The sequence below is a fragment of the Pygocentrus nattereri genome, chromosome 15 (assembly GCF_015220715.1).
Source record: "Pygocentrus nattereri isolate fPygNat1 chromosome 15, fPygNat1.pri, whole genome shotgun sequence".
NCBI lineage: Eukaryota > Metazoa > Chordata > Actinopteri > Characiformes > Serrasalmidae > Pygocentrus > Pygocentrus nattereri.
In genome coordinates, this window is record NC_051225.1 from 3,993,668 (window position 1) to 4,006,301 (window position 12,634).

General features: G+C 42.1%; 1 protein-coding gene across 1 annotated transcript in view; it reads left to right on the plus strand.

Annotated features, from left to right (window-relative positions):
- The window catches only part of fbn2b (fibrillin 2b), a 136,551-nt gene that overhangs the window by 46,801 nt on the left and 77,116 nt on the right, over positions 1–12,634 (plus strand). The window contains exons 8-9 of the mRNA XM_017720734.2: positions 2,483–2,608; positions 8,741–8,866. Coding sequence (XP_017576223.1) covers positions 2,483–2,608; positions 8,741–8,866 — 252 coding nt within the window. The remainder of the gene's footprint in view (positions 1–2,482; positions 2,609–8,740; positions 8,867–12,634) is intronic.

Genomic DNA, 12,634 nt, shown 5'->3' on the forward strand with positions numbered 1-12,634 from the left:
GCTCCCGGAGCTGGAGGATCGCTCAGTCACGATCTGTCCAGTCGCTTTGCGTTGGTCACTGAGTTTAATGACTGCAGCTATTTTAGTAGGTCTGTGTTAAAGAGAGAGAGAGAGAGAGAGAGAGAGAGAGAGAGAGAGAGAGAGAGAGAGAGAGAGAGAGAGAGAGAGAGGCAGACAATGAAAGAGAAATTGAGAGAAAGAGGGTGTTTGTGTGTGTGTCTGAGAGAGAGAAAGAGAGAGAGAAAAGGAGAGAGAAAGAGGGTGTTCGTGTGTGTGTGTGTGAGAGAGAGAGAGAGAAAGGGAGAGAGTGAGAGAGAGGGAGAAAGAGAGAGAGTGAGAGAGAAAGGGGGGGAGAAAGGGAGAGAGAAAGAAAGAGAGAGAAAGGGAGAGAGAGAAAAGGAGAGAGAAAGAGGGTGTTTGTGTGTGAGAGAGAGAGAGAAAGGGAGAGAGTGAGAGAGAGAGAGAGAGAGTGAGTGAGAAGGGGGGAGAGAGAGAGAGAAAAGGAGAGGGGGAGAGAGAGAAAGAGAGAAAGGGGAGAGAGAGAGAAAAGGAGAGGGAGAGAGAGAGAGAGAGAGAGAAAAGGAGAGGGAGAGGGAGAGAGTGAGAGAGAGAGGGGGAGAGAGAGGGGGAGAGAGAGGGGGAGAGAGAGAGAGGGAGAGGGAGAGAAAGGGGAGAGAGAGAGAGGCAGACAATGAAAGAGAAATTGAGAGAAAGAGGGTGGTTGTGTGTGTGTGTGTCTGAGAGAGAGAAAGAGAGACAGAAAGGGAGAGAGAAAGAAAGAGAGAGAAAGGGAGAGAGAGAAAAGGAGAGAGAAAGAGGGTGTTTGTGTGTGAGAGAGAGAGAGAAAGGGAGAGAGTGAGAGAGAGTGAGAGAGAGTGAGAGAGAGTGAGAGAGAGAGGGAAAAGGAGAGAGGGAATAGGAGAGAGAGAGAGAGAGAGAGAGAGAGAGACGGAGGGTCACCGCTCCTCTCGGCTGGGCAGGCCGCTTCCCCTTGAGGATAAACGGACACCGAAGCAGCGGTGAGAGCATTTCCTCTCTGAACAGCGCTCCACTCTTGTGAGAGTGACCCAGTGCCAGGATTTCCAGGCTTTTTTTCCGCGCTCAAGTCTTTGGATTTAAAAACGAAATCCAGGGAATTACAATTTAACATCTAATTCAAAACAGGGAAATCTTGTTTTGGCTGCAGCTGCTTTCTTTAGCTGACAGAAGATTAATGATGAACGCAGTTTATAAGTGGAAACCGGAGTGTGAATTCTCTGCTCCACAGTGTCGAGCGCTGCGCTGACGTTGATCTCGAGATGCTGAGATCTGCTCAGCTGACACAGACGAACACACTGTGCAGTGTTGATGAGGGTGGCACTGTGGGAAAAAGGATCAAATCCGTTTACTTTGGGCACTATCTTGCCTCACAACAGCCTGCATGTACCCCTCGACCAAGAATGGCTTTCAGAAAATCCAGAAATTCTTCTGAAACAGTGTCTGAGGCATCAACGGTGCATTCATAACCATTTTGTGTGATAAGTTCATGTGACGGAGCTTTTACACTGCAAAAAATGACACCTTGTCAAGTGAAATGATCTTAAATCTAGTCCATATATCTAATATTTCCCATTTTGAGATGGTTGTGCACTTCTTATGAGATTATCTAGTTTATTTCTAGACTTTTTTGTACGTGTTTTAAGTCATTTTATCTAGTAAAATGATCTCAATATACCAGCAGATCATTTTGCTGGTTTCAAGCTCATTTCTTACAACAAATGAAATGATCTGCCGATACAGTGAGATCATTTTGCTTAACAAAATTACTTAAAACCAGTAAAAAATGTCTAGAAAAGAGGCAAATAATCTTAAATCCAGCTTATAACAGTCCCAACAGAAGAAATATTAGATTTATTGACTATATTTAAGATCATTTTACTTGCCAAGACATCATTTTTTTGTAGTGTAGAGGCATTAAACTCTTTAAACATCTCTGATCTCTGGTCCTGTCACCACCGCTGTGAATTTATCTGAGTGCGGAAGTTTCTCTAGAACGTTTCACATCACATCAGACTCAGCTAGAGGGGAATGAAGGCCCCCAGCGTTGGGCTGTGGGGCGATGGAACTGTGCTCTCTGGAGTGATGGAGCTCCATCCAGTACCTTTACGATGAGTTTATGATCTAGAACTGACCATCCGACCTCAGGACCTGACCTCACTAATGCTCAGTCAAATCTCATATCCTCACAGCAATGTTCCAACATCTAGTTTAAAGCCTTCCAGAAGAATAGAGACCGTTACCATAGCAAAGCAGGACAAACTCCATATTAATACCCTTCATTTCAGAAGAAAGCTGGATGTGGTGGATGTGGATGCTAACTCTCTCTCTCTCTCTCTCTCTCCCTCTCACTCTCGCTCTCTCTCTCTCTCTCTCTCTCTCTCTCTCTCTCTCTCTCTCTCTCTCTCTCTCTCTCTCTCTCTCTCTCCCTCTCTCCCTCTGTTAGATGTGGACGAGTGCCAGGCGATCCCCGGACTGTGTGCTGGGGGGAATTGTATTAACACTGTAGGCTCGTATGAATGTAAGTGTCCTGCAGGCCATCGGCAGAGCGAGACCAACCAGAAATGTGAAGGTGAGCCACACAAACAAACTCTTTCTTCTACTAGGGCCTGATCGATATATCATTTGGCTGATAAAATCAGTCGATATCAGTCAAGTCCTTTAACTTATATGTTGCCATGCACATAATCATAAAAACACAAAACATCCCCTTTCCCTTCCGTCCTGGTATATATATATATATATATATATATATATATATTTATTTTTTTTTTTATATATACCAGAATATATATACCATAACTCCTTTTTATAATCTCAGTTATTTCATGCTGTGAGTTTCGATATTAACACCATTATTTGCTCATTAATGGACAAAACTGCCATTTTAAACTCTGAAATTTAATAATAAATAACAATAAATAAAATAAATTATTTGTAGGATCCTGTATTTGGAATTGTAAACAAACACATTACAAAACCGTGAGGAACCAACAGAAACATGTAAGGGTTTCTATGCGTTTTTTTTCAGTAGTATTAAGAAGTAGTTTGACAATAAATGAAATTTCCTCCTTAACCCAAATGTGTCAGCTCAGACGTGCTCTGTGTCTGAAGTTTAAGATAAGATTTCCTTTATTAGTCCCACAGCGGGGACAATCACAGTTTAGCATTAGCCTCGTTCGCTTCTTTAATTGTAGCTAAAGGAGCTACCAGACTAATGTGGCTAACAAGGATTGGACAAAATGGACAAATGGACAATTTCACGGCCAGCATCCTTAAAGCTTTTGTCAATTTTTGTAGGTAACAGTGTTTCAGTATTAGACACCGCACGGCTAACAAGGCTAACATAGCTAGTATACTTTTTCCATAGCTTAAAACCACATTTACTATCTTAATATCTCAATTTTGTTCCTACTTTTATCTGTTTTGATAGACAACAGTATATCAAACGGTGCCATAAACCATGTAAGCAAGTCTATTTGGAATGACTGAATAACATGACAACAGTTTGAGGCTAGTGTGTGATGAATTAGCCATGCAGTTAACACTATGCTAGCCTAGTGGTTATAATCAGAGATGTTATAAAGGAAGAAATGGTCAGTTCATGATGGTCAAAATGGCTATTGTTTAAGGGGAAAGCCCCGCCCTTCAAGAAAAAGAGCCAATCATGTGGGGACTCTTTCCGTCTTTGAGATCGGTGCCAGCACAGTGGCCAGAACAACCCAAAACCACGCGTTTTTGAGTGTTACTGAGACACATGCTACAAATTATTTGAGGATTTTGTCAGATTTCATCAGAGATTTCATTTTTCAAGTACTTTGGTGTCTCACCATTCATAGGCAGGAGTCTGGTGGTGTATGGCTAGAAATAACTGCCTGGTGGCGTTGCAAAGATTTCCGGCTTGTTAGCTGCATTAGCCTCGTAGCTCCAAGTATGTTCCTGGCTAAACCTACACTGTTCCGGTCAGCAAGCTCAGGGAATCCCCCTGTTGTCAGTATCATTGGGTTAACCCTTATCAGCCTTAATCACTGTCCAGATTCCTAATGATTTGCTGCTGACTGACCGGAGGCTGCAGAAGAATCCAGCTCTTTGTCTGACTCGGCGGAGTCAGGCGTTTTATCAAGGTCAGGACGAGGTTAAAGCCTGGGGGGTAAAGAGAGAGAGGAGAGAATGAAATAGAAGCCAAACAAACTGCTGCTTGCTTTAACCCCCTAAAATATATCGCTGCTGTCGGGACAAAACCTCGTATCTCCATTTTTGTTGTTTTTCAGTTTTTTTGTGTAATTTGGAAACTACTGTTGTCCTTCGCATTGTGTGTAAATTTCATGATGAATGGACCAAAAGAAACGGCCCAACATTACTGGGCAAAAAATCTGGTTCCATTGACTTACATTAAAAGTAAAGTCTGTTTTTTCCGTCTCCTGTAAAGTTACCGTTTTGGAGATACAAGGTTTTCCTCCAACAGTGATATGCTTATTATTCACTTATTAGGCCTATGGTTTAATATAAATAACTATTATGAAACAAATATGCAAGTTATGCAGTTATGAGAGTGAGCTGAACTGAAGTGTGGATGCAGATATCTCACCATTTTCATTCATATTCAATAATACTAAGAAATATTAATGCTATAATATGATTAATACCTTAATACCTAATCTATCACATATATTTAAAGTATATATTACATATATTTACGTATATGTGCATACACTGACTTTTAATTAAATATTTTTAGAATTTTATTTTAAAAATATACCTTGTAGGGTTAAAAGAAGGTTGGGCTGCATTTTGTTGAAACCAGAAGGCCTTTTGGTTTGGGGTGAGAAAGCCCAGGTGGCTCTGTGGAGGTGGGGGGTGGGGGGGGGGCATGCTTATGTGGAACGGCTGAGCTAATTACAAGACAATGGTGAAGTGCTTGTGGCTTCAGGTTATGCCTCTTACCCCTTTTACTGCTTACAAGGGCACATTTCAGAGAGGAAATGCTGCTTTACTGCCAATAAACAAAGCTGTATTTCACCGCCATTAGTGAGCGTACTGCGTACTGCGTACTGCTTCAAGCTGTTCGTAACAGGGCGTGTTGCATGCTAAACAAAATGTATAGCAAGGAGTGCAGAAAGTTTAATATGATGACTGTTTAAGAGGAATTAGAAATAATTTAGAATGCATGAGTCTGGCTTGCAGGGTTGACCGCGTAAATCACAGTCTCAGCTGTGAAGTCAGGTGGACACATCGCAAAACCCTGACAAAGCAACATGAGACTGTATGTTTACTCTGGAGCTACAAGGCTAAAGTAGCTAACCCACAGGCAAAGAACATATATTTCCATATATGTTGCAATATTCATATATGAAATGTGTAATATATTTCCATATATGGTTGACATACACTCACCGGCCACTTTATTAGGTACACCTTGCTAGTTTTGCCTTCAGAACAGCTTTAATTCTTCGGGGCAGACTTTCAACAAGGTGTTGGAAACGTTCCTCAGAGATTCTGGTTGGTTATTTGAGTTCCTGCTGTCTTTCTATCATCTGGAACCAGTCTGTCCATTCTCCTCTGACCTCTCACATCAACAAGGCATTTTCATCCACACAACTGACCGCTCACTGGATATTTCCTCTTTTTCTGACCGTTCTCTGTAAACCCTAGAGATGGTTGTGTGTGAAAATCCCAGCAGATCAGCAGTTTCTGAAATATTCAGACCAGCCCGTCTGGCACCAACAACCACGCCACGTTCAAAGTCCCTTAAATCCCCTTTCTTCCCCGTTCTGATGCTCGGTCTGCACTTCAGCAAGTCGTCTTGACCACCTCTACAGGCCTAAATGCAGTGAGCTGCGGCCGTGTGATTGGCTGATTAGCTATTTGTGTTGAGCAGTTGAACACGTGTACCTAATAAAGTGGCCGGTGAGTGTATGTGTAAATATTAAAAACTGCCATTATTACATTTATTTAAACTACACATGTACAAATCGCTGCCGTCGGAAGAAAACCATGTATCTCCAAAATGGCAACTTTACAGGAGAATTTAAAAACTACTTTACTTTTATTGTAAATCAATAGAACCAGAACTTTTTCCAAGTCATTTTGGGCTGTTTCTTGGGTCCATTCTTCATGAAATTTAAACACAATGTAAAAGCCAACAGCATATTCAAAATATGCCAAAAACTGCAAAACTTCAAAAATGGACATGGCATATTTCCTCTATATAGATTATCAGCACTGGCTCTTATGGAATTTGTGAGTGCATGTGCAACCTGTGATTGTGTATATGAGCAGCGCGAGTGCATCAGGGTAGCACTGTCGCATGGGTTCGATTCCCTGGCTAGGTGACCAAGGTCCTTTCACTTGTGGTATACATCCAATTGGGCCAATTTAGTCCCAAGAAGTACTGAAACAGGACACTTACAGGTATGCTACTAGTACATTGATATTAGTGTCTCTATATATATATATTAGTAATATACTAGTACATTGAAATATACTTTAACTTAAGTTTACTTAATAAACAAACTTTAAGTATACTGTTTTTTATAAGGGAAGTCTGAAGACACTATTAAGATTTCCATTGTACTTTCCAGTTGCTACAGATTGATATGTATTTCAGAGAGTAACACACAAGTAAAGTAATGAGTAATGAAAAATTTTCCCAAGATGTAATCAGTAATTTGTAATTGCATTACTTCTGTTAGTGCCACTGCCTCAACGCCGTTATATATGAAGATGGACAAAATTATGTAGAAATTTCAGGCTTCCAGATGTTCTGTTATTAGTGTTTTTTTGCTAGGCAATGTAGTTTTGACCAATTTTATATGTAACAGAATGTCATACAGTATCACAAACCGCATAAAAAAGTTTATTATAGATTACTAAACAACTCCTTGCTGTTTAAGGTGGGTTTATCAGAATGAATGAATATGCAGATTGTGCAATGTCAGTTAGTGCTACGTTAATCAGCTACTGTTACTGAAGTTGGTGGCATTCCGTAAAATCATCTTTGGCAGGTGCGTCTTTCCCTATGTGTGGTGTCGAGGGTTCAAACTGAAAGAAAAGCACAGACATTCTTGTTACATAGCACTAGCTGTTTGTCCAGCTGGCAGTCATTTCCTTTAGCATACACTGTCTTCTCTGGCTAGTTTAAAGTCTGGGCTAGTTCACAGGAACGTGTTCCTACTGCGTTTGTTTAGCTGGACTTTTATCACTCCAGAACAGCCTTTTTAACCATCATTGTTTGACAATAGTCAGCGTGAGATGGAGTGATTCTGGGTTGGCTCACTTCTCATGCATGCATTAGTCATCCATCCAAAGGAGTACGTCAGCAGTTACATAACAGTGCTGAGAATTTTATGTGGCAGAAGTTTTACAACGTTTGCTTCTTAATTTTTGCCATGAAGACACCAGGATGATGTATAAAGTAATGGAAGCAAAATTTCTAGTGAGTTGAACTGCCAATCAGCACTCAGTAGCAGTAATGCCGACCAATCAGCACACCGTAGCAGTAATGCCGACCAATCAGCACTCCGTAGCAGTAATGCCGACCAATCAGCACTCAGTAGCAGTAATGCCGACCAATCAGCACTCAGTAGCAGTAATGCCGACCAATCAGCACTCAGTAGCAGTAATGCCGACCAATCAGCACTCAGTAGCAGTAATGCCGACCAATCAGCACTCAGTAGCAGTAATGCCAACCAATCAGCACTCAGTAGCACTAATGCCAACCAATCAGCTCTCAGGAACAGTAATGCCAACCAATCAGCACTCAGTAGCAGTAACGCTAACCAATCAGCACTCAGTAGCAGTAATGCTAACCGCCAACCAATCAGCAGTCAGCAACAGTAATGCTAACCAATCAGCACTCAGTAGCAGTAACGCTAACCAATCAGCACTCAGTCGCAGTAATGCTAACAAATCAGCACTCAGTAGCAGTAATGCTAACCGCCAACCAATCAGCACTCAGTAGCAGTAATGCTAACCAATCAGCACTCAGTAGCAGTAATGCTAACCGCCAACCAATCAGCACTCAGTAGCAGTAATGCTAACCAATCAGCACTCAGTAGCAGTAATGCTAACCAGTCAGCACTCAGTAGCAGTAATGCTAACCAGTCAGCATTCAGTAGCAGTAATGCTAACCGCCAACCAATCAGCACTCAGTAGCAGTAATGCTAACCAATCAGCACTCAGTAGCAGTAATGCTAACCAGTCAGCATTCAGTAGCAGTAATGCTAACCGCCAACCAATCAGCACTCAGTAGCAGTAATGCTAACCAATCAGCACTCAGTAGCAGTAATGCTAACCGCCAACCAATCAGCACTCAGTAGCAGTAATGCTAACCGATCAGCACTCAGTAGCAGTGTTAACCAACTTTTTCATAGAATACACTTCCTTTCCAAAAGTAATAGAAGTTGCGATTTAAATGGTTAGAAACATGTTTAATTTTTCAATTTTAGCTGTTTAGCTTCATTCACTCCCATTCACGAAGAACATGCAGGAGCTCTTTGACATTTTACGCTACTGTTTTTGATGTAACATGAGAAATAGGAATAAGCTCCCCTTAAACGGACTCTGATGGAAGTCTAAAATGGTTGTAGCTCTAGTACAAATCTAAAGCGGCAAACGTCGGACAGCAAATGTGTCCTGGCTGATGTTCTACATTCGGGGTGAACTGTGTAAATTTTCACTTAAAACACTGTTTGCTTTGTTTCAGATATTGATGAGTGCTACACTATTCCTGGAGTGTGTAACGGTGGAGAATGCACTAACACTGCAGGCAGCTTCGTCTGCACGTGTCCCCGCGGCTACATCACCAGCGCAGATGGGTCCAGATGTGTAGGTAAGGCTCCAAACCCATACTCAGTCGCTCCCCGTGACCCGACACACCTGCTCTCGGGGCTACATCAGCACAAAAGAGTCCAGATGTGTTGTCTAGATGTGTGAGACCCAGTTTACACCCGTCTGTTCCCTGTGATTTGTATCTGAACTGTAACCTATATTTAACCACATGCATTTAGACTTCTCCGGTTAGGCCTGGCCCACACTCCAGGATAACTGGGCTGATTTTGTGGCAGATTTGCCCCTCACGACAGTCGCGCAATGTGTCCCGATTTCAGGAAGGCCTTATTATCTTCTCAGATTATCCTGTGACTTACATATATCAGTCCCGAATGCACAACAGCCTGTTACATCTAAGCAATAAAGAGAGGTTGGAAAATAGCCATGTAATAATTAATGAGTAATTTTAGTACATAAAGCCGCTCAAATGTTAGAAGTTCACCTCAAGGGAACAAATATAATACTAGAAATATAATAAATATAATAAAAGTAGGATATCGGCCCTTCAGCATGGACCAGGCATCCATCAGATTAAAATGTGATTGGTCAATGGTGAATAATATGCAAATCAACTCGTATACAACAAACCAAAAGCAAAGACTGAGTCTAAAGCCCGGGCTCTTGTACTCTCAGCTATTACAATTCACAGGTGAAGGTAGATAAAATTCAGGTGATTGTGAGCCTATAGGAGCGCATGTTGGCGTCCGAGGTCACCTGATCTCCCAGCGTATTCTGGGAGTTGGAGTCCGAGTCCGAATGCGGACTCACATGTGCAATCACATACCTAAGCACATTTTTTAAACCATTTATCCTGGCAATAAGTGTGTTATTGCCTATTAAAATACCAAATTTCATTAGAATCATTGCAGCTAAACTTAAATACAGTACAAAAATCAATATTAGAAAAGAAGTTGATGTCTTGTGAGGTAGTCTGATGGACAAAGTTTAGTTCCCGATTTCTCCTGGACACCTCCAGCCTTCCCAGAGGTTTGTTACAGTCTGTCTCCTGAATTTACTGAAGAACTGATTAGATAAACCAGCTAAACCACTGGACGATAACTACAAACAGTGCTAAGCTTCCTTGAAGAGAAGTCTGGAAAGGGTTAAACTCATTAACACACAGTCTTTACTTACTGCATCACTGATATTTGTATTTATGCTAATGTTGTTAGTTTTGGGCGAAGAAACACTGCAGATAGAAACCTTTCTCATGGTTGTTTGCACAGTTCTGTGTATTCACACACACACTAACACACTCTCCACGTGACCGAGCACATCTGTAGTGGAGCTACATCACCACCACAGATGAGTTCAGATATGTAAGGTAAGCCTCTGCGTAAACACACACCTGTCTGACATCTGGGCATTTCTCTTTCTCTGCCCGGATGAGTCGTTTGGCCTTTCAGCTTGTGGTCACCCTCAACCAGCTCAGGCATGTGGGTGAGTGTGTGTGTGTGTGTGTGTGTGTGTATGACTCAGCTCCACATCTGCTGTGTAACACTAACAGGTGTTAAAGAACACCAGCGGCTCCTAAAAGATCCAAAAAACATGCGTTCATTAGTGGACATGGCTCATTCATTTAAAGCAATAGTTTGGCACAAAGAAATTACATTATCCCAAATATGGCTACTAGTTAGCTGGTGTTAGCTGATTGATTGGCAAGGAGTGAAAATTGTGTAAACGTTCATTTTCAGCAAAGCTTTCCTGTGGCCTCTTTCTGCCGGCCTTCTAGTGGCTGTTCTGCTCATGGAATGGAAATCAAATCAGTTTTAGTTAAAGTACACAAATTGTATTTTTCCTATACTTCCGTTATCAGATGAACTGAGACTCTGCTGTCTCTCTCTCTCTCTCTCTCTCTCTCTCTGTGTGAAATATCGTGACTCGGTTGAGCTGCTAGTGAGCAATGTGACGCGAAAGGGGAGGGCTGAGAACCCCTTGCTGTGAAAACAATCCACGTCTCTCCAAAAAGACAGCCACGCTGACATAATAAGGACGACTGCAGCTTTCTCGTTATCAGAAAATAAAGAATAGTTATGAAGAATCTAGTTCACGTCCGGCTTTGTCTGTTCCGCAGTGATTCTTTTTAATGATTCATTAAAAAAAAGAAGAAAAAACACGTGAATTTAAAGGCAGTGACTCCAAAGTGTCCAGCAGAACAAGGCCCAGACGAGTCCTGCTTCTGGCAGCAGAAATGAATAAAGGCTTTTTGCCTGCTCCCAAATCCGGATCGAGGGATTATAGCGCTGGAGAGGGAATTGTTGTCCACTATATATCTTCATGAAGATGATGTGGACGGATGAAATGGACTGATATGAGGACAGTGAGTGGATGACAAATAGCTGAGTTTGTTCACAGATTAGTCAGAGGAATTGTCTAGGTGTGTGTGTGTGTGTGTGTGTGTGTGTGTGTCTTCTGCTCAGCTCACACACACTCAGAGCTGCTATTTCCTCCTCAACAACATTCCAGCACAGACAGACTGCATACTGATCATGGCCTGGAGTGTCTCTCTCTCTCTCTCTCTCTCTCTGTCTCTCTCTCTCTCTCTCTGTCTCTCTCTCTCTCTCTCTCTCTCTGTCTCTGTCTCTGTCTCTTTCTCTAACCCCCCCCACCATCATCTCGCTCTCTCGCTCTGTCTATGCTGCTGAGTGAATGTGGTCTGAGGTCCTGCACTTCTTCTGCCGTCATACCCTCTGTAATACATTAAGAATAACTCAGACTGATTACTGTACAGTGACGTCTCTTTTGGCAGAGCCCCTTTCTAACTCTCCTCTAACAGACCTGACCCACTTCTTGGATTTAACCCCTTTATACTGCTGCCTTATTGTTCAGTTTTCAATCATATGGCATATTGCCCAGCATTACTTATCCAACAGCTACATATAATTTATTCAATAACTGCTATGAAACTACAGAATAAAGTTGAGTACTGGGTGAAGGTGGGGACCTGAAGTGTGGACCCTCATACAGACCCAAAGGTGCAAATGATTGGAGTGGATGTTGGGCTGTAGAATGGGGTTATGGAATGTTCTGGTTCTAAGAAATGAGACTATGGAATGTTCTTCTCTAAGAAATGAGACCCTCAAATAAATAGAGCATCACTTCATTAACAGTTACCAGCGCAGTCCTGTAGGCGACCCTGCCCGTCTGCAGGGACAGCAGAGGAGGGTAAAGTTCAGCTCCTCACTGCTGGGCTTTAGTTACATTTAGGGCATCATACGCCTTCAAAGAGGGGGGCAATTATTAATTTTCACCCCTCCTAACTCTTCAGAGAAATGAAGCTGAAGTCATGTATTTCTTTAGCTTTTCATTTGAATCATCCTGTTCCACCTTAAATGGAGCAGCAGTTCTGACGCCTAAGGTGCCAGAGTGTAACTGCTGCACCTTTTAAGGGGTAACGGGAAAGTTAGTCAGATACTGAGACCTTAGTGTACTATTAGATTATTTTACTTTTATGCTTGCTATGAGAAATAGACCATAATGCAACAACATTAAACTAAGATAATGGTTATCATAGTTTTAACAGAGAAAATTCTCACATCTGTGGGTCTCTTTGGGCGCTTACACAGCTGTCTTACCGGTTTTTCTTTTTTTCCTCACACTCTGATTGGAGTCTCTGAAAAACCTCAGTTTGGAGATCCATGTGCCCCTAACACTTTGCCCTACCCCTCTATCTCAACAAGAATTGGGACACCCTACGCCTAGATGTGAATGAGCGAAACTAAGGGCTAGGGGCCAAATGGTAGGGGCAAAGGCTGAAATGGGATTGGCC